Source organism: Microcaecilia unicolor, chromosome 7 (genome assembly GCF_901765095.1).
Source record: "Microcaecilia unicolor chromosome 7, aMicUni1.1, whole genome shotgun sequence".
NCBI lineage: Eukaryota > Metazoa > Chordata > Amphibia > Gymnophiona > Siphonopidae > Microcaecilia > Microcaecilia unicolor.
Genome location: NC_044037.1, coordinates 98,888,115 through 98,910,175, shown reverse-complemented (window position 1 = coordinate 98,910,175; position 22,061 = coordinate 98,888,115). Strand labels below are relative to the sequence as shown.

Sequence of the window (22,061 nt, the reverse complement as noted above, 5' to 3'; positions counted from 1 at the left end):
CATCCAAATGGCAGATGAAATTTAATGTAGAAAAGTTTTCCAGCCTCCAAAGGTTCTCCTGCAATTGGCTTTTTAATTCTGTTCCCTAGCACCTGCATTTACCAGCCAGTTGAACAAGGGAGTGATTGGCTGAGGGAGCCAACTTTGGGGGCATACCTGGTGTCCGGGTCTCTGCCTCACCCTTCTATACCCCTTCTCACAGTCTGATTTTGGGCTAGGCTGCTCAGAGTTTCCCTTCCTTTCTCACTACCAAAAAAAGAAAAAGGGAATAATAGTGGCTTGCATGCTTTCTGCCTGAGCTCTAACTTTATTCAGGGAGCCGAAGTGTGGGCTGCTCAGCTCTCTGCTGGGATTGGAGCGCCGGCAGCTGGGGTAAGTGACGGCTCCTTTGTCCATTCTCCCCAGGTGGTCCGAGTTGGGGAATAGCGGTGGAGATGGTTTAAATGCAGTTCCTGATGAGGGAAATGGCATTCAGCATCCAGCTCTGTACATCAGTCTTCTGATGACACAGGAGTTGCATGGTGCATGCACCATTTTTTTCTGGAGCCACTGAGGTGGTCTCTACTCCAGTTTTACTGCAGGGGTTTCCCTTCTTGAGGGTGAAGTGGGGGGGGGGGGGGGGTCTGGGATGATTTCTGGACCTGGGCTAGGGGTAGCTGCATCCTCCGGAGAGTTTTTCTCCTGAAGTTTTCCTCCTTATGCAGCAGGCCTATTTTCTCAAATGTGTCTTCCTTCATCTGCTTCTGGCTCTGGTCTCAGTGACCCCTATGGACCCCGGTGGGCCTGAGGTCTGCCTGCCTCTTCTCCTGTGGATGATCCTGTCCTTAAAAGGAGGTGGATGGCCTTCTTGGAAGTGGGGGTGTTTGTTCCCAATGACAGCTGCCCCTTCCCTGACAGCCCCTCTGATGGTTCTTGGAGATGTCTGGCCTGGAGGACGTAGAGGACGGTGAGCTCCTCCATGAGAAGCCGGGTGACCCCACGGCAGTCTGTCTCTTTCATAAGGAGGAGCTGCTGTCCCTTATCTCTCAAGCCTGGGGGGCCTTAAATATTGCTGACCTGGAGGTCACAGCATTGGCTGTGGTTATTCTGCAGATGGCTAGTACTTGGAGGCCATTGAAGGTGTCCCCATTGACCTCCCCGCAATAGGTGATCGTAGTTACGGATTCCAGCCTCTCGGGGTGGAGAGCCCATTGCATCAACTGGGTTGCACAGGGGCGTTGGACAGTGCTGGAAGCGGCGTGGCCCATCAGTCGTCTGGAATTGAGAGTAGTAGTAAATGCTTTGAGCTATCAGGAGTTGCTGGAGGGCAAGGCAGTTCCAGTTCTGTTGGACAACATGCAGTGGTGTGCTGGTAAATTTTTAACAAGCTCTCTCCCCGGTCCACCTCGGCGCCCCCCCATCCACCTCTGCGCGCCCCCCCCCCCCCCAAAAAAAAAAATTGCAGAGCTGGCTATACCGGGGGGGGGGGGGGGGGGGGCAGCGGCCAACACATTACTCTCTCCAGGAAAAAAAATTAAATGATCCCAGGTTCCAATCTAATTCATGTTTAATATGGGATAAAATGCCATAAATAAGTAAATAAACATAAACTTTTAATGTTCAGCACCTGATTCTCAAAGTGGACATATTCCAAACACTATAATGAAAATAAAATTATTTTTTTTCTACCTTTGTTGTCTGGTGACTTTGTTTCTCTGATCATGCAGGTCCAGTATCTGATTCTGCTGCTCTCTATCTGTTCCCTTGACTCCATTTCCAGGGCTTCCTTTCCATTTATTTCTTTTCTTTCCTCCTTTCTTCTTCATTTCTGGTCCTCCGCATACTTGACTGTACAGTGGATCCAGCTTCTGCCTATTTTCTCCATCCATGTGCAGTTTCTCTCCTCACTTCCTTTTCCCTCATCTAATCTCCTTCCTCTATCTTCCCTCCATGTCCAGCATTTCTTCTCTTTCCCTTCCCTCCATCCATGTCCAGAATTTTTCTTGCTCTCACCTCCGTCCATGTCCTGAAACTCTCCTCTCTCCCCTGCCCCCCTCTGCCCATCCATGCCCAGCAGTTCTCCTCCCTCCCCTGCCCTCCCCCGCCCATCCAGGTCTAGCAATGTCCTTCGCCAATCGCCCCCCACCCTCCCCAGCAATTCTCCTTCCTCCCGCTCCCATCCATGTGTAGTGATGTCCTTCGCCCCCCCCCCCCCAATCCTCCCCTGCCGCTCCCATCCGTCTGTTTCAATTACCTGCCTGCTGCCCGTCTCCAGCTGCCTTCCCTGCTTGCTTCGTTCTCAGGAGTTCGGTTCGTGCCCTTAGTCCTGCCGCGGGAAAAGGAAATGACGTCAGAAGGCGGGACTAAGGGCGCGAACCGAACTCCTGAGAACGAAGCAAGCAGGGAAGGCAGCTGGAGATGGGCAGCAGGCAGGCCTTAGATAATGCGGCGCTTCGAGGCAGGTAATTGAAACGGACGGATGGGAGCGGCAGGGGAGGATTGGGGGGGGGCGAAGGACATCGCTACACATGGATGGGAGCGGGAGGGGAGGTAAGCATGGCGCCCTCCTGCCATGCTTACCTCGTGCAATGGAGCCGGCTTGCCCCGTACAACAACCGGCTCGCAAGAGCCGGTTAAAATTTAACAAGCGGCTCTTGCGAGCCGGTGCGAGCCGGCTCCAGCACACCACTGACAACATGACAGCAGTAGCCTGTATCAAGCAGCAGGGAGGTACTTGCAGCTTGCCTCTGGCGACCGAGGCACTTGGCCTTCTGGGCTGGGTGGAGGTTTATGTTTTCTGTCAGCGCGCACATCTCGGGGCAGACCAGCACTCGGGTGGATTTTCTGAGCTGGACTTCTGGATTTGGCGGAATGGGAGTTGTCCACGGAAGCATTCCTCCTGGTTTGTCGGCATTGGGGGACTCAGGAGATCGACCTCGTGGCTACTCGGGAGAATGCCAAGGTACCCAGGTTCTTCAGCCGAAAAAGATAGATCCGGTCCGCAGGCTTAGACGCCCTGTTGCAGCCATGGCCAGAGTTGGTGCTTCTGTATGCGTTTCCGATAAGGCGGGTCCTACACAGAATCAGTCATCAACAGGGACCAGTTGTCCTGGTTACTCCGGTTTCGGCCCATCAGCCGGGGTATGTGGATCTGGTTCATGTGCTTGAGCGTCCGCCGTTATCTCCTGGTGACCCCGGATCTTCTCCATCAGGGTCCGGTGAGGATGGAGGACCCCCTCCCACTTTTGTCTTATGGCCTGGTTCTTGAGAGGAACTGATTGCGGAAGAAGGGATACTCCGACGCTGTTGTAGCCACGTTGCTACAGGCTAGGAAGTGGTCTAATTCCACTGCTTATGCTTGGGTGTGGAGTTCTGGTGGCCATGGCGTCTGCTTGCCAGGTCTTGGAGATTCAGGCCTTGTCTTGTTGAGATCCATTTATGTAGTTCTCTGAGGCGGGGGTCTCTGTTTGGGCCATTCCCTCTTTTTTTTTTTTTTTTTTGCCAAAGGTTTCGGCCTTTTATCTCAATCAGTTTTTCTGCTCTCATTTTGGTAGGAGGACTGTTTGGTGGAGTTTGCGTCCCTTTGCCTTTTGGATGTTCAGAGGGTTCTCTGGTATTTGCGGGTGTCGAGCAACTTTCGGTGTTCGTATCATCTTTTCGTGCAGGGGCGAGGCTGCCTCCAAGGTGACTATTGCTCGCTGGATTAAGGAGATTGATGTGTCAGCGTATATTTTGCATGGATGGTCCCCCGCCTGCGGCGTTGTATGCTGATTTCATGCATTTGCAGGCAACATATGGGGTGGAAACTTCGGTTGGGTGGCTACTTGGGCTTCCCGACATACTTTTTCGAAGCATTACGGGATGGACGTGGCTGTGTGGGAGAATTACGTGGTTTGGGCTGGAAGTGTTGTTGTGGGGGGCAGTGGCTTCCTGCCCTATGTAGGGTATGCTTTGGTATATCCCACCAGTTCTTGGATTCATTTGCTGCAGGCGTTAAGGAAGGTAAAATTATGTCTTACCTGATAATGTTCTTCCCTTTAGTCGCAGCAGATGAATCCAGGATCCTTCCCTGTTAGCCACTGCATACTTTTCTTCTTCCATGCAGTCTTGGTGCTTTTGTTTTGCTTTTTTCTCAGGTGCAGATTCAGACAGAGAAAAAGAGTGCTCTAAAGACAGGAGTTCAATGTGATTGGTGCTTCAGTTCTTCTGTTCTATACTGATTGGATTATGTTTCTTTTAAGCTGTGAGGAAGGTTTATGGCTTACGGTTTATTTGCTGTAGTTTTTGAATTATCTTCCACTGCTTGTGAATGACATATATACTAACTGATGCAGGGGCTGGCCGTCTGGTGTCACTGCCTTCAGTCTTGTCTATCTCTATCTCCACCTTCTGGGCTCATCCTCAACCTCCATAGGGAATGGAATGGCCTTAGCCATTTCCCGCACAAAAGATGTATAGGACAGACTCTCTGGGGGACAGTCTCCTTTCTGGTGGAGGGGAAGGTTCAGAGGGAATCCCATAGGACTCGTCAGAAGAGAAGTACTTGGGATCTTCCTCTGACTCCCACGAATGCTCTTCAGTATCGGATAAGACCTCTCACAGGGCATTCCGAGACTGAGGCTGCCTCGACGCCAAGGATTGACATCCTCGATGGTGATGTCAAGAGGCCGGGGACCTCACCGCAGGTGAAGGGCCAGATGCCGCTGCAGCAGACAGTATGGAAGGCGCAAGCACCCCCGACACCGAAGCAGACTGGTGCAGCAATCCTTCCAGAAGCTCTGGAAGCAGGGCTTGGATGCACTCGTCTAGAGCCACCATCGGAGAAGGCTGTGGGGTCGATGGAACAACCGGTGGCAGAATCTGCCGAGGTTTGGGAGCAGGTACCGGGCTGCCAGGAGACCGATACATTGGCACCTCCTGTATAGAGGGGGAGTACTACTACTACTACATATCATTCTATAGCGCATATGCAGTTCTCTCAGCATCAACGCTTCTTGGGTGCCGAGTCCCTCAATGCCCCGGAGCTCCCAGCACTGTGTGACGAAGGAGATAGATGACAGTGCTTCTTCTCCTTTGCTCAACGCCCGTCATTGAGACTCTTCGGTACCGATGAGGACGACGTGGAATCCTCACGTCTCTTTGGGGCTGGGTTATAACAAAGGCCAGTCCCTGGGGGGCCTGCATAACAGGAGGCCTTGAGGCAGGCAGAGACCCACTTGACACCTCACTGCTCCCAGCATGAGCTGGTCTCTCAGCAGCCATTACCTTTCCTCCCAACGTCGATGCCTCCCTTGATGCTGCCAACCTCGGTACTGATGTTTACATCGAAGGACCGGATCAAGGCCCAAAAAGATTTTCTCGCTGGACTTCTCGAGACACTTGAGTCCGTTTCTTCATACGAAGATACAGACTACAAGCGGCTGGGCTATGGTCGGGCCCAAGGCACTGGATACACCACGAGTGAGTGTCGGTACCTGAGATGGTCCGGTTGCACCGAGTACATCGTTTGAAGTCGTTGGGTGTGTCTGATGACATGGGAGGAAAAACGGCTTCGGCGAAATCAAACAACGTGATTGTGCCAAAAAAGAAAAGGGCACAAAAGGGGAGAAACCCGACCACGCGGCCTAAAGGCCGGCTGCGTCAAAAGAAATAAAACTTAAAAATTGGAAAAAAATAATACTAAACACGAAATAAAGGAAGGAACTTAAAAAAAAAACAAAAAACAACTAAATAAATAAAAAGCACGAACTCTTTTTTTTTTTTTTTTTTTTTTTTCCCCCCCCCCCCCCGAGCCTAAACGAGGAGCAGAGGAGGAACCTGCTACACCTTGTCACGGAAAAAAAGAAACTGAGGAGACGCGCTTGCACGGCGGGCAGGAAGTTAATCCTCGCATTCATGCTGCACGTGCGCCAGAAGACTCTGGCAAAACTTAAAAAAAATATTTTACTTTGCAAACACCGATTCCTGGGCCGACACGGATGTTGACCCTCATGTGAGAACAAGCAGCCTGCTTGTCCTCGGAGAAAATATTATTTTGTCATCTTCACTTACTTATCAAGTTCCAGAATTTTGGAATTAATTGCCACTGGAGCTGAGGCTCAGCTTGGATTGTCATATTTTTAAGAGTCTGCTTAAAACTTTTATTTTTATTTAAAAATATGTAGTGGGATACACAAACACAAGTAGGGGTTACTTGGGAAAACAGATTTGCTTATGTCCAAGTTAAGCATTATATCGCCTCTCTAAGCAAGGAATCGTTAGAGCAACATATGGGAGAACAGGTTTGGGGGTTCTTTCAGGAGATAACCGAAGACGAATTGACAGTTTTGGGCCTTCATAAATCCCTCACTAGTGGGGACCCTCCAAAAGACTTTACTGGATTGAAAAACAGATGGGAAACTGATCTGGGGTCCCCTTTAGTAAACTGGGATGTTCTGTGTGGCCTGAACGGAAGGTGGTGGGACTTGGTATACCGCCTTTCTGTGGTTACAATCAAAGTGGTTTACAGGTACTTATTTTGTACCTGGGGCAGTGGAGGGTTAAGTGATTTGCCCAGAGTCACAAGGAGCTGCAGTGGGAATTGAACCCAGTTCCCCAGGATAAAAGTCCACTGCACTAACTGCTAGGCTGCTCCTCTACTCCAGTGCTCACAACTGATGCAAGACTGAGAGATTGTCACCACTGAGTTATACACCAGGCCCATGTAACCCAGCTACAACTGTCTCACATGAGAGGGATCTTAGATCCTCTTTGTTCTAAATGTGGGCAAACTCCTTATTCTTTCTACCATTCATTCTGGACCTGTCCTAGAATTTATGACTTTGTGGGAGTTGGCGTACAAGGCACAGTGGAGCAATTTTTACTTGACAAACTGAGAGCTTTTTTGGGGCTTCCAAAGGGGTTGTTGTGTAAACTACATTTGATAGCACATAAGTGCATTTTACAATATTGGACAACACCTGAACCTTCCACTTACTGGCATTGGAGGAATCGACTACACCTCTTGGTGTCTTGGGAGGCACGCGGATCTCCTAAGCGCAAGAAACATTTTACATATAGATGCTAGGTCCTAGAGGTTGGAGTTTGATTCTTAATAGTTTCTAACTCTCTGTGGTAGTTGTCCACACGAGCTTCTTTTTGCTTAGGCCACATTCCTGTAGGGGGGTAGGCTTGTCCAACATCTCAAAAGGGTTCTTGCGGCTTGGGAGACCATCAGAACTCGGGCCTCTCGAGTTTGATTTTGACAGCAACCAGGGGGTGGGGAGATGGGCAAGGGAAGGGGTGGTGGGAACAGGGGTTTGAGAAGGCTTAATGTAAACACAGTGTTCTTTATTGATTAGTTTGATATGTTGTTTCTCAATAAAAATTATTTCAACATTAAATTACATGTATTTATATGACCCTAAAAAAAAAAAAAAGAAATATGTAGTGGGAACTTTTGCATGGGTTATTTTTATGGGTTAAGACAAATTGTGCTGTATTTAAAACATTGTATTCATTTTTTTAAAGTTTTGTAACCCGCAGTGAACCATATTGGCATTTGCAGGCTTATAGGTCATAATAATAGTAAGGCTTATAAGTCTTATATAATCATAATAATAATATAACATATTCCTGCAGGCTTATAGGTCATAATAATAAGGCTTATAAGTCTTAATAATAATAATATAACATATTTCTGCCCCTTAAGAACATGCCAATATTTTTGAATTATTGAACACACCTTGGATGCACACGATTAATAGGGTATCACATATACCAAAGAATTATTCACCAGTTTACTTTATGGACATAATGAATCCCGATGTGCGTGCCGCTAAATAAAATCTGTTGTACATGTTGACAGCCTGAGATTTAAACTGAGAGGTGGTGGTACACAGTCACATCAAACGTAAAAATTGCCCCACAGAAATGTTGTTTCTCATTGTTCTAGGGTGATAGCTGGAATAATGTAATAAAGTTGTTCTATCAGTTTCTTTTATATAAATGTTAGTAGATATCTCTCCAGGAGAAGAAATAGAAACCATAATGTCCAAAAAGTTATTAGTACTACAATTTTGATTAAATGAACATTGAATATAAGGGTCGACACCATTAATATACTGTATAAACTCATCAAGAAGCTGTTGAGGCCCCTTCCGTATCATAATGACATTGTCAATAAATCTTTTTCACAACAAAATATATTTCTTGTGCTGGCAATTTTACACAAACCTTTCCTCAAACAAAGTCAAGTCAAATGCAAAGCGCTGATAAGGATCAAAGAGGGACTTTGAAAAAAAAAAAAAGATTGCATTGGAGGCAAAAACACACAGTACTTTTTTGTTTAGATATATTAAAAGCAAGAAGCCGGCAAAAGAATCGGCCCGCTAGATGACCAAGGGGTAAAAGGAGCAATCAGGGAAGACAAAGCCATAGCGGAGAGATTAAATGAATTCTTTGGTTTGGTCTTCACTGAGTAAGATTTGGGAGTGATATTGGTACCAGAAATGGTATTCAAAGCTGACGGAGAAACTGAATGAAATCTCTATAAACCTGGAGGATGTAATGGCGCAATTTGACAAATTGAAGAGTAGCAAATCTCCTGGACCAGATGGTATTCATCCCAGCATACTGATATAAATGAAAAATGATCTTGTGGAACTATTGTTAGTAATATGTAATTAATCTTTAAAATAAAGCATGGTACCAGAAGATTGGAGGGTGGCCAATGTAACGCCAATTTTTAAAAAAGGTTCCAGAGGAGATCCGGGAAATTATAGACTGGTGAGCCTGACGTCAGTGCTGGGCAAATCGATAGAGATTATTATAAAGAACAAAATTACAGAGCATATTCAAAAGCATGGATTAATGAGACAAAGCCAACATGGATTTAGTGAAGGGAAATCTTGTCTTGCTTCACGAATGTAATTCCCATCCCTTGTCCCTTGAGAGGGGAAAAACACTTCAGCCTTAGAGAAAAATCTCTTTGGCTGGAATAGGAGAAACATTCAGACTTAGATTAGGCGCAACCGAGTAAAATTTTTAGCAACCAAGTAAAATTTTTATTAGTATTTTCTCTAAGTCAATACAAAAGTGGTTATTCTCTCTGGAGCAGTTTTGGACACCCAGTAAGCAAGCTGCTCAGACTGAAATTGCAAAATCTGATCAGCTAGGTTTTCTCATTCTGCATTTATATACTGTTACTAGTTTAATTTCTTCTAAAATATGTGATTTCTCCTAACGTATTGTTCATACATGGATATTTCCTGTTTTCTTCATTATACATATATAGTAATATTCTGCTACTCTTGTCATTTATACAAAAATGGTTACTTCATTTTACCATCCTCTCCTTTCCCAATACACATACACGCTTGGTGCTCATTGGCCATTTCCTTATCCCATACTCATGATCCCCAGCAACAGCAAACAACTTGTTTGATACACCTGGCTTCTCTCAAACACGTATTTGTTGAAAAACATCTCCTTCTTTGGAGGATCCTCACTCTTACCATCAAGGTTAAATCAGTGTTTTGTCTGCCATATATGGGCCGCATAGCTTCAGTTCCTGATGTGTTCCTTTTTGTCGTGATTTACAAGAAGTGCATAAAAATATGTACTATTTACTGAGAAATAAAACTTATGCACTCAGTATACAAGCAGTAGGAAGAAACAAAACATATGCTCATGACATCCGATATGAGTGCTTGCAGACCAATCTATTACATTTCTTTGAAGGGGTGAACAAACGTGGATAAAGGTGACCAGGTTGATATTGTATATCTGGATTATCAAAAGGTGTTTGATAAAGTACTTCATGAAAGACTGCAGAGGAAATTGGAGAGTCATGGGATAGGAAGTAGTGTCCTACTGTGGATTTAAAAACTGGATAAAAGATAGAAACAGTTGAGTAGGGTTAAATGATCAGTATTCTCAATAGAGAAGGGTAGATAGTGGGGTTCCCAAAGGGTCTGTACTGGGACCGCTGCTTTTTATTTATAAATGATCTAGAGATGGGAGTAACTAGTGAGGTAATTAAATTTGCACACAAAGTTATTCAAAGTTGTTAAATCGCAAGAGGATTGTGAAAAATTACAAGAGGACCTTGGGAGACTGGGCATCCAAATGGCAGACGATGTTTAATGTGAGTAAGTGCAAAGTGATGCATGTGGGAAAGAGGAACCCGAATTATAGTTACGTAATGCAAGGTTCCATATTAGGAGTCACCAACCAGGAAAGAGATGTAGGTGTCATTGTTGATGATACGTTGAAACCCTGTGCTCGGTGTGTGGCGGCGGCTAAGAAAGCAAATAAAATGTTAGGTATTATTAGGAAAGGAATAGAAAACAAAAATGATGATGTTATAATGCCTTTGTATCACTCCATAGTTCGACCGCACCTCGAATATTGTGTTAAATTCTGGTCACAGCATCTCAGAAAAGATATAGTGGAATTAGAAAAGGTACAGAGAAGGGTGACGTCATTTTCTAGACTTAGTTTTATTCCAGTTCTGTGTCTTGCCTTGTCTTGTATTGCCTGGATCCCAGTTTTAATCCAGTTCAGAGTCTTGCCTTGCCAGTCTGGGTTCCAGTTCTGGCCCCTTTGCCTTGTTTTCCTTGCCTCAACTGGATCCGGTCCTTGTTTTGTCCGTTGTGTTTAGTTACCTCTGTCCTGCCTTGTTGACTCTGTTAGTTTATCCTAGTCCAGTTTGTTCTGATTCCTGCTTATTGCAGCCCAGGTGATTTGTCTGCCAAAGTTCCAGCTTTGGTCCAAGGGTTCACCATCCTTGAGAGTTGTGGCATTGAGCCTCCTCACTGCCAACGTTTCTTGGCCTTCGCCCAAGTTGATCGAGGCTCCTCACTGCTGATGAGGATGACATTGAATCCTTATGTTGCCTTGGGATCAGGTCCAATGTTGGTTGGTCCCAGAGGCCCTGCACAGACGTTGGCATCCATTCAGGTAGAGACCCACTTGATGCACCACTGTTCCCAGTGTCTATAGGCCTAGCAGCCATACATAACAATGCTCCCGATGCTGATGCCGACATCGAGGAACCGGACCTGGCTTCAAAAATAATTTCTCGTTGAGACTTTCTAGCTAACTGGGTCCATTTCTTCATACAAAGACAGGACACAGCAGGGCTATGGTTGGTCTCTAAACACTGACGGCACCAAGAATGAGTGTCCTTACCAGAGATGGTCTGATTGCACCAGGTATAGCAATTAGGGCCACTGGGAACTTTCATGGACATGGAAGGGAAGACTTCAAATGAAGCTATGGTGCCAAAAAAGGGGCAAGGCACCCAGAAAAAAAACATGAAAGAATGTGGCCAAAGTCATGGCCTAAATGTCTCAGTGACGCAGAAAAAATAAAGGAAACCTATAAGCGTGAAAAAAAATACTAAACACAATAAAGACGATGGAAAAGGGAACCTGAACACAGGTGCACTAAAAAATGCCGAAAGGCACTCAAAAGCTCTTCAGACCGAGTGGTGCGAAGAGTGGGGCAAAAGGTCTACCACCCTTCAGTGTGATAGAAAAACTACGGTAACCACGCTCTCGAGGCAGGCAGAAAGGCACTCGTGCATGCGCAGTGGAGCATGCCTCTTGCTCTACAAAAGCTCTTTTGAAGCTTGTTAAAAGGTACGGACCAGGCAACATGGTATCATGTTACTCAGTTGTGTGAGTTATGGCCTGCTTGTTCTCTGAGAAAAGATATAACCGGCAGAACATTTGTTACGTTGGAGCAGGGATACTCTGGGCTAGTGAGTAAATTACATGAAGGCAGAAAGTGTGGTGTTTTTATAATCTTGGGGAACCAGTACACATGAGGCTCAAGGCAGAAGTGACAGTAGTGATTTCTACATAATCCAGAAGAAAAAAGCAAAATTATAAAAGTCCAAAGTGAAAACAAACCAATAAACATTTTAGGGTCTTCTAGAAATGCACTGTAAAATTAGTTGAAGGAGAAAAGGTTTCTTTAAGTGCATGCACAGGAGTTTCAGTAAATTGATAAATGTTGAGTAGGAGGAATGTGAATAGCATGATTGTTTTCTGTTCAATTGTCTATTACATTTAAAAGTCAGTAAAGAGAACTGGCATGTATTAGAATGGATTAGCAGGGTAGGTACATGTTCAGCCTTCTCTCTTGCACTCCATTGACTGTTCTCTCTCGCATTGTCCCTTCCCTAATACCCTTCTCCTTTCTGTCCCCTGCTCAGATCCAGCACCCTCCCCTCATCCTAATCCTAGGCCTGACTACAACAGTCGTCTTATTCCATTCATTATCATTATTTATATTCTACTTACTCTGCATTCAGTTCTCTTGTCACTTCCACAAAATTAATCTCTTCTCATAATATCACCCAATGAGGTTTAATAAGTATTCACTCTGTCCTCCTTTCCCCCCTAAAATTTGCTCTCACTTGCTGTTCTTCAGCACTTCACCCTTCATTCCCTTTTCAGCATTATCCACCTCTGCTTCTGGAGGAATTATAGCTGTAGCCTGGCTGGGATTGTTCCTGCTTCAGTTGACCTCCTCCTCCTCCTAACCATACCCTTTGCTGTCAGCAGGAAGCTCATGGAGTGGAGAGGAAAGGCTGGAGCTGGCATTTTGCAAAGAGGTTCCCTTCTTCTGTCCTCTCAATCTCAACATGTTTCCTTTTTATAGAGGGATGGACTGGAGCAGGAACAAAGCCCATGCTTTGTTTTCCTTCCATCTCAACTCTCCCATTCCTGAATTTCAGGAGGGGAGAGACTGAATTAGGAAGCAGAATGGCTTTTCTTTGCTTTGTCTACTCTTACCACTTCCCTTCCAGTTCCTTTCATGCTCCTGGGGAGAGGAAGGGCTGGAGTAGAAAGCATAGGATTTTCCTGTGAGGCCTAAGACTTGGGGGACTGGCAAGTAGAGTCAAGGCATGACCCCCCCCTCAAAGATTCCCCTTCTTTGAAATTTCTTGTGTTTGTGACAATACAGCAATTTATGCAGATTCCCAGAGCATTCACAGTTATGGTTAATGTACTGTTGTACTTCTTTTAGTTCTTAGAAGCTGTGTTTCGGGGTTACAACTGTTCAACCTCCAGTCGGTAAGGTTTAAAAACATCTATTCATATTTTAAGACATTTGTTCTAAAATTAACATATGGGGATGGGAAGATGACAGAACTGTACAAATGAAGGAACATTACTAACAGTCTCTCTTGTTTTTTGGTGGAAAGCAGACATATCTTTTTCCCACTTCCTGCCTCTATCCTATCTTGCTACGGAACTATGCAGCGGAAGCCAAAAAGGTCTTTGTTCGGGACAAGCCCCATGTTAACATTGGTACTATTGGACATGTTGACCATGGCAAAACAACACTGACAGCAGCCATCACTAAGGGTAAGTATGAGATCCAGTAATGCTCGCCTTTCCATTATTCACAGCTTTGGCAGTCAGGGAATACCTAGTAATACCTACTTCTCCTTGCCCTCATCTGAGGCAGGGTAGAGTATGCATTCCTATTCTTTTTGTACTTAGTAAAGCCCACTTTTCTGTTTACAGTTTTAGCCGAAACTGGAGGTGCTAAGTATAAAAAATACGAAGATATTGACAGTGCTCCAGAGGAGAAATCTCGAGGAATTACGATAAATGCTTCACATGTGGAATACAGCACTGCAAACCGCCATTATTCTCACACAGATTGCCCGGGGCATGCTGATTATGTGAAGGTAATGTTATAGTTCTTGTAGATGGAGCATGGGCAGGGGAAACAGCTGCAGGCCTTTCAGAAATGAAGGGCTCAGCAAATTTGTGTATTGGAATTTATTTACCGCCTTTTTGAAGGAATTCACTCAATCAAACATAAGCAATAGACAATTACAGCAGTAAAAATATTCAAATAACAATACAAAGTATGGCATAGTATACTACTTACAATGTGAACATAATCCTATATAATAATTCTCACCTCCAACGTTCTGACGCTGCCTGGGACCATGGCTCCCTCGGAGGTGGTCTGCTTCCTGCTGTAGATAACAATGACGTCATGAATCCCACACAGCTCAATGAAATGCCACTGATTGGCTTCGCCTTGGGTGACGTCACCAGTCCGACGCCCAGCAACAAACCGCGACCCAGCCAGCAGCAAACAGCGACCCAGGCAGGGGGGCGTGTTTCCCTACTCATCCCCTGCCTAGGAATCACTCGAGACTGGCTGCCGACCTACCGAACCCACCCGCACACACCAACCGCTCTCAAGAAAACGCCGCTGCCCTCCCTCTCCAAGTCCGGATTCGGACTGTCGGAGAGGACGAAGAGGGAGGGTGGTGAGACGGCGAGTGAACGACTGCGGCGAGTGTCCAATGTGGAGGAGGCAGGTGAGGGCTCAGGACGGGGGTCGGGGTCCAGTTGCGACTCGTAAGAGGGGGGAGGGAAAGAGCAGCGGGTCCGACTCCAGCGCAGCTGCCATCCCCGTTCACTGAAAACAAAGCAAGCAAACCTATGAGATGCTGCAGGACGTTTAATAGACAGGAGTGGAAGTGAGCAAAGCAAGTCTACGGAAAGCAAGGAAGCCCATTGGTTAATCTCTGTTTCCACTCCCCTACGCAGCCGTCATGGGTATACACTCAAAAACAAACCTAGGAGCTGCTGCTTCACATTGTTGTTTTTAAATTGTTGTTCCATCTGAAACAAGTCTAAAGCTGTTTCAACTGGATAGACAGTGCCTTAAAACGTGGAGGACAAAAGGAGGAGGGAGGGGAGGAAAGACAGACCCTGCAACTGGGAGGGAGGGAGGGACGGGGGACCCTGCAACTGGGAAAAAGAGAGGGAGGGGGACCCCCTTGCAACTGGGAGGGAGGGGGGGACCCTGCATTGGGAGACAGACCGGGGAGGGGGGGACGACCCTGGAACTGGGAGGGAGGGGGGACCCTGGCACATACTCTCATTCTCACACACACACTTGCACCCACTCTCTCTGTCACACACACACTCGCACATTCACTCTCTCTCACACAGTCACTCTCATACACACTCCGAGGAAAACATTGCTAGCACCCGTTTCCTTTAAAACAGAAACGGGCCTTTTTTACTAGTATGTAATAAAACATTTTAATAGACAGTGTAGGGTATAAACAAAGATGTAACGTATAGATAGGAAAAGAGTAAGAGGAGTTAGAAAATAAGGGGACTAATTTAAATAAAGTTACTTCCTTGTCATCAAGCAGATGAAGCCATTACGTATGGGTTGTGTCCATCAACCAGCAGGGGGAGATAGAGAGCACTCAACTTTTCACAGTGCCTCATGGCCAGCCAGCTCCACTGCCTCTTCAGTATTCTCTATCTCCCCAAGCAGGGTGGCTGCAGCTTCTTCGAGCTCCATCAAAAATCTGCCTGAGGTTGGCTCCTGGCTTGCCAGTTGTTAGCTGGGGTGTTAGAGGCTATAGCAGCTTCACTTTGAAGGCACATAGGTTAGCCCTTTCCCTGCCTTACCCATGCCCCCGTGGATGTGGACATATTAGCTTGCTTTTCCCTGTCCTTCCCACTCAGTGGATGCAGGCACATTGGTTCGCCTTTCCCACTCATCTGAGCCTCCGGAGTTCTTATTACCTCTCCTTTCCTCACAGCGTAAAAAAAATAATAATAATGGAACAGAGGTTGTCCTTTGATTCTTCAATGGGACCGGAGCTGTGATACTCGCTCTGGTGAGGTAAGAGTGTTTTCTGACTCCTCCGGGGAGGGCCCGCGATCGGGGCGTTTTTGACGTGAAACCGCCATTTTGAATTTTCCCGCCGTTTTCGGCGATGGCTGCAGAGAATGTAAAAAGCACTGATCCCGGTGTAGCAAGCGCAAATCATCAGCGGGGCTCTGTAAATCGTGCTGTACAGGTGTAAGAACCGGCCCGAGCATGGCGAGCGATGATTCTTCCTGCTCAGAGCTGGCAGCGGACGCCATTTTGAATTCTTCGTATGGCGCGGCCTCCGTAGAGACTGTGATAAAAGTCACCTCCAGGATAGTTGGGTTAAAGCAGTTTCAGTCTGAAATACAAGTCCCAGAAGGCATTGCAGGCGAGGAGCTAGAGGGTGAGATGAAGAACCCGGACTGGACTCCTAGCTGCAATCGGGGAAGACATGGGTGTAAGCTGGCAGGTTGTGTAGAGGGGCTGCCACTAGGCGGAAAGAGAGTTAGGAAACCCTGTGGGCAGAAGCTCATCATTGGTCTCATTAGTCTAATGCTTGTTTGGGTGTGAGGAAGCTAATGGAAGGAGAATGATTGATGGTAGTAGCTGAAGCCAGGGATGGATTAGGCAGGTGGGAAGGAGTCCCAGCAGAGCAGTTCAGTTCAGGTGAGAGAAGCAGTTGCAGTCTGAAAATCCTTGGGCAAGGAGGTCCCTAAAGTGTACTGGTAGTTGCAGGCTGAAAACCCTTGGGCAGGGAGGTCCTTAAAGTACTGAAGCAGGCTGAAATTCCTTGGGTGAGAGGAAGTCCCAAAAGTATTGAATTCACTGTGAAGCTGATGCAGGGGAAAACCCTTGGGTGGAAGGAGTCCCTAAAATATTGAACTCTCCTGAAGGTAAAGAGGATAGAAGGTAGAAACTGCTGCTTGGTGACTGAACTGTGATGATGAACTGAAAGAACTGTTTGTCTTGGGAATTGAATTGCTGTTTATTGTGCACTGGATAAAGAGCCCAGACTGGAGCCTGTAAGCATGTATTGAATCCTGGTAGGTGCTATGCTGCTATTGGAACTGTGTACTAGAAACCTACATGGAATAAAAGTTCTTAAGATTGAAGTTACTGGTGGACATCTATTTCTTCATTGTGCCGGGAGCCTGTGGCTGGAGGAGATTGTTCTATCCTTGGCTGCACAAGAGAGGTACCTGGTTACAAGACGGAGAGCCCTGAGCCCGGGGGGGGGGGGGGGGGGGGGGGGGGGGGGGGGGAGGGACCTTAAATTGAGGCTATTCAGGGAGCGGCTAGCCCCGGACGGGATCTGGGTGCCCAGGGCGAGTTTTTCTCCCCAGATTTTGTGTTGTTATTGCATAAAGCATACATGCTGAAAAGAGCTCTCCCTCAAGGAACGTCTGAGGCCCCTTCTTTTGTCGTCGTCCCCCCCCCCCCCCCCCCCCCCCCCCCCCCGGTGGATTCTGGCCTGGGACTGCCCGCTGAGGCTATTTTCCCTCATAATTGGCATAAAGAAAAGCGTAGAAGGGCTAATTCCCCTTCAGATTGTGGTGAACCTCCTTCTCCCCCCCCCCCCCCCCCCCCCCGTGGTCGGGCTGTGAGGATTCGGAGAGTTCTGGCAGGCCTTCGTGGTCTGAGGAGCCAGAGTCAGGTGCAGAATTACCACAGGATCTGGATGATCCCTCCGCGGTGAGGATTTTCCACCGTGATGAGCTGCCAGCGTTTATTTCAGATGCCCTACAGGTCCTTTCTGTTGAAGAGCCTGACAGTGGCACAGCCTCCTCTGTGAATCCTAGGATGGCTAGTACCAAAAAGCCTGCTCGAGCCTTTCCTTTGCATGACTCCATCCAAGAGCTTATTTCCGCTCAGTGGGCTGACCCCGAGGGACCTTTGAAAGTTTCCAGGGCTATGGGGCAATTATACCCTCTGCGTGAGGAGCATTTGGTTCGCTTTGCAATGCCTAAAGTAGATGCCCTAGTCACTGCGGTGACAAAGAGAACTTACCCTCCCTGTGGAAGGAGGCGTTGCCCTGAAGGATATACAAGACCATAGGCTGGAAGCAGCTCTTAAACGGTCCTTTGAAATTGCAGGTCTTACTGTTCGGGCATCTGCATGCAGTTGTTATGCTGCTAGAGCCTGCCTGGCGTTGTTGCAACAGGCAGTGGAACAGCCCGGAGATGGAGCGGAGCCCTTCTCAGATGTGGCTCCGCGGCTGGAGTCGGCCTTGTCCTTTTTGGCTGAAGCCCTTTATGATATTGTCAGAGCTTCGGCTAAACAAAAGGCAGTAGCAGTGGCGGCTCGCCGTCTTATTTGGCTACGACATTGGGCAGCGGACATGGCCTCTAAGCAAAGGTTAGTGAAGTTGCCCTTTCAAGGCCTTCTATTTGGTGAGGAGTTGGGGGAAAAAAAAATTGTTAAAGGCCTGGGAGATCCTAAACCCCAGCGCTTGCCCGAAGATAGGCCGAGGCCTTCCTCCAAGGGCCAGGCGGTCCACTCCTCTTATAGACCTCGCTTCCGTGAAGCTAGAAGGTACCGCCCGGGGCGTTCTGCTGGGTTCACTTCTCGTGCCCGTTTTTCAGCAGAGGAACTCCTTTCGCTCGGACAGGCGTTCCGCAGCCACCGGCTCTAGGCCTGGAGTTCAGGGGCGACCCTCTCAATGATGGTGCGCCGGCCCCCTCCTCGCTTCCTGTCATCGGAGGACGTCTTTCCCTCTTTGCTGAGGAGTGGGCCAATATTTCCTCAGATCAGTGGGTTCTGGACCTGATCAGAGATGGCTACAAAATAGAATTCAACTCCCCAGTAAGAGACGTGTTTGTGGAGTCCCGATGTGGTTCTGCCTCCAAATGGGCGGCGGTAGAGGAGACTTTGCAAGGTCTGATTCAGTTAGGGGCCGTGTCCCCGGTACCTCCCGCCGAACACGGCTATGGCCGATACTCCATCTACTTTGTGGTGCCGCGAAAAGGTGGGTCTTTTCGCCCTATTCTGGACTTAAAAGAATTAAACAATTCCCTGAGAGTGTGGCATTTCCACATGGAAACCCTGCGCTCCGTCATTGCTGCGGTACAGCCAGGAGAGTTTCTCACGTCTCTAGACCTGAAAGAAGCTTACTTGCACATACCAATTTGGCCCCGCACCAGAAGTTTCTGAGGTTTGCGGTGTTGGGAAAACATTTCCAGTTCCGGGCCTTGCTTTTGGCCTCGCCACAGCTCCCCAAACTTTTTCGAAGGTAATGGTGGTAGTAGCTGCTTTGCTCAGGTGAGAAGGTATCTGGGTTCTCCCGTACCTAGACGACTGGCTCATCAGAGCAGACTCTGTAACAGAGAGCTATCAAGCTACAGCCAGAGTGGTCTCAGTACTTCAATCTCTAGGATGGGTCGTCAATATGGCCAAAAGTCACCTGACCCCCTCGCAATCTCTAGAATATTTGGGGGCCAGGTTCGACACGGACTCGGGCTATGTATACCTACCCGAGCTAAGGTGGTGCAAGCTTCAGAATCAGGTCTGTCTGCTCCTGAGGATGCCCCGCCCGCGAGCTTGGGACATTGTCCAGCTGCTGGGATTGATGACAGCCACATTGGAAGTGGTGCCCTGGGCGAGAGCGCACCTGAGACCTCTACAGTATTCCCTACTTCAAAGATGGTCTCCAGTTTCTCAGGATTATCAATGCAGACTTTCTTGGCTCCCTGCGGCCCGACTCAGCATGGAGTGGTGGCTCTCAGACAGCATGCTGCGGCGAGGAATGCCGTTGGCGCTCCCCGATTGGTGTCTAGTAGTGACAGATGCCAGCCTGAAGGGATGGGGCGCACATTGCAAGAGGAAGCATGCCCAGGGTCTATGGACACCCGAGGAGTCGGAGTGGTCCATCAACTGCCTGGAGTTGAAAGTGGTGCTTCTGGCCTTTCAAGTGACCCTGGAAGGATTGGCTGTCAGAGTGATGTCGGACAATACGACAGCAGTGGCCTACATAAATCGACAAGGTGGCACTCAGTGCAGAGCACTGGCTGCGCAGGCCGAACAGATTTGCCACTGGGCCGAGCTGCATCTTCAGTTTCTGTCGGCAGCTCACATTGCAGGTCAGAGCAGCGTGCAAGCCGATTATCTAAGCAGGCATCAGATCAATCCAGCGGAGTGGGAACTTGCAGACGAAGTATTCCTGCAGATATGTGCCAAGTGGGGCAAGCCCGTGATGGATCTTATGGCGACAAGTTCAAATGCCAAAGTCTTCTTCTGCACACGGAGAGATCCTCGCTCGGCAGGGTTGGATGCCTTGACTCAGCCCTGGCCTCCGGGCTGTGTTCCCTCCATGGCCCTTGATAGGGCGCGTGCTCCTGCGGATTTGGCTGCACCCAGGAGAAGTGGTCCTCATCGCCCCGGATTGGCCCAGGAGGCCTTGGTATGAGGACCTCCGACAGATGCTAGTGGAGGCTCCCCTTCCTTTAGCTCTGGTACCGAACCTGTTGTCACAGGGCCCGGTAGCCATGGAGGATGCCTGCCGCTTTGGTCTTATGGCATGGCAATTGAGAGGGCGCAATTGAGGGACAAAGGCTATTCAAACACAGTCATTTCCACTCTCCTGCAGGCCCGCAAGCGTTCCACTTCCGTGGCTTATGCCAGGATTTGGCGCCAGTTTGAGTCTTGCTGTGCTTCAAAAGCGATCACACCCATGCAGGCTCCTGTCTCGCCGATTCTGGACTTTTTGCAGGATGGTGTACAAATAGGCTTGGCCTATAATTCTCTGCGGGTGCAAGTGGCAGCGTTGGCCTCCCTTCGTGGTAAGGTTGAAGGCGTGTCTTTAGCTGCTCATCCAGATGTGACACGGTTTCTTAGTTGGGTGCTTCGGCTCCGACCTTCCGTGCGAGCACCCTGTCCAGCTTGGAACCTGGGGCTAGTTTTGAAGGCCCTGCAGGCTTCTCCTTTTGAGCCGCTTCGGCGAGCATCGGAGAAAGATTTGACACTAATAGCCGTTTTTCTTGTGGCCATTACTTCGGCGAGACGGGTGTCAGAGCTCCAGGCGCTGTCCTGTAGAGACCCTTTTCTGCAATTCTCAGAGTCCGGGGTCACGGTTCGGACCGTGCCTTCCTTCATGCCTAAGGTGGTTTCAGCATTTCACCTAAACCAGCCTATTTTCTTGCCCTCCTTTGATAAGGAGGAGTTTCCAGAATCTTTTGGGCAGATGCACCTGTTGGATGTGCGCAGGACTCTGCTGCAGTATCTGCGAGTTACTATCTCTTTCAGGATCTATGATCATCTGTTTTGCTATCAGGTCCTCGCAGAGGGTCTCCAGCGTCTAAAGCCACTATTGCCCGCTGGCTCAAAGAAACTATCTTTTCAGCTTATCTGCTGGCCGGCCGGTCTCCGCCTGTAGCCTTTAAGGCGCATTCTACCAGAGCGATTTCTTCCTCTTGGGCTGAAACTGGAGCACTCTCTCGTCAAGAGATATGCAGTGCAGCAACATGGGCTTCTAAGCTCTCTTTTGCCCGACATTACAGGCTGGATGTGGCTGTTAGGAGGGATGCGCGTTTTGGAGCACAAGTGCTAGCGCGTGGTGTGACCTGTTCCCACCCTATATAGGGATTGCTTTGTTACATCCCATACGTAATGGCTTCATCTGCTTGATGACAAGGAAGGGAAAATTAGGTTCTTACCTTGGTAATTTTCTTTCCTTTAGTCATAGCAGATGAAGCCATGAGCCCTCCCTGTATGATTGTCTGTATGCTGTGAATCTGTTTCTGGTTCTGTTCTTGTTTCCTGAAGTTCCTTCCTTGGGAGAAAGTTGGAAAACAGTCTTCAGGATTCATGTTCACTTATAGGAGGATGAGTCCATTCCCTCCAGTTTATGTTTTGGAGGATGAGTTTATTCCCTCCTTTTGAGTTCATGCCCTTGTTAAGGGGCCATCGTTCGCTGTGAGGAAAGTTCATGTTATTCCCATTGCGGTTTGCCATACTGCTTTGGAAGCTTCAAATACTGAAGAGGCAATGGAGCTGGCTGGCCATGAGGCACTGTGAAAAGTTGAGTGCTCTCTATCTCCCCCTGCTGGTTGATGGACACAACCCATACGTAATGGCTTCATCTGCTATGACTAAAGGAAAGAAAATTACCAAGGTAAGAACCTATTTTTCCCATATGAGGTCAGAGAGGTAATTTAATATTATCTCAACTACTTCCATTGTGGTTTTGAATATTACAGATTAGCAGCAACAAGGGATGATTTCCTTTACTTTCTGTCAGACTATCTGGCGTCCTTTGCTTTTCTGAGCACTTCTTTAATTCCAAGACTAAAAAACCTATACAGAGATAGACATCAATTCTGAGATAGGTAACTTTTATGGACACTCATCATACCAAATACAATTAACTAAGATTATAAACTAGAGTAGGATGATTATAACTGTTGTAAGTGCTAATAGGAAGGAAATAAACAGTAAGAAAATTAATTTGT

General features: G+C 47.7%; 1 protein-coding gene across 2 annotated transcripts in view; it reads left to right on the top strand.

Moving 5' to 3' along the window:
- Window positions 1–22,061, top strand: part of TUFM (Tu translation elongation factor, mitochondrial) — a 143,220-nt gene that overhangs the window by 1,378 nt on the left and 119,781 nt on the right. Inside the window, exons 2-4 of one of the 2 annotated variants that reach the window (XM_030209431.1) lie at window positions 13,000–13,046; window positions 13,181–13,340; window positions 13,503–13,669. In XM_030209431.1, the coding sequence (XP_030065291.1) occupies window positions 13,000–13,046; window positions 13,181–13,340; window positions 13,503–13,669 (374 nt within the window). Of the gene's footprint in view, window positions 1–12,999; window positions 13,047–13,177; window positions 13,341–13,502; window positions 13,670–22,061 lie in introns of both variants that reach the window. The other variant, XM_030209430.1, reaches the window with a different exon arrangement.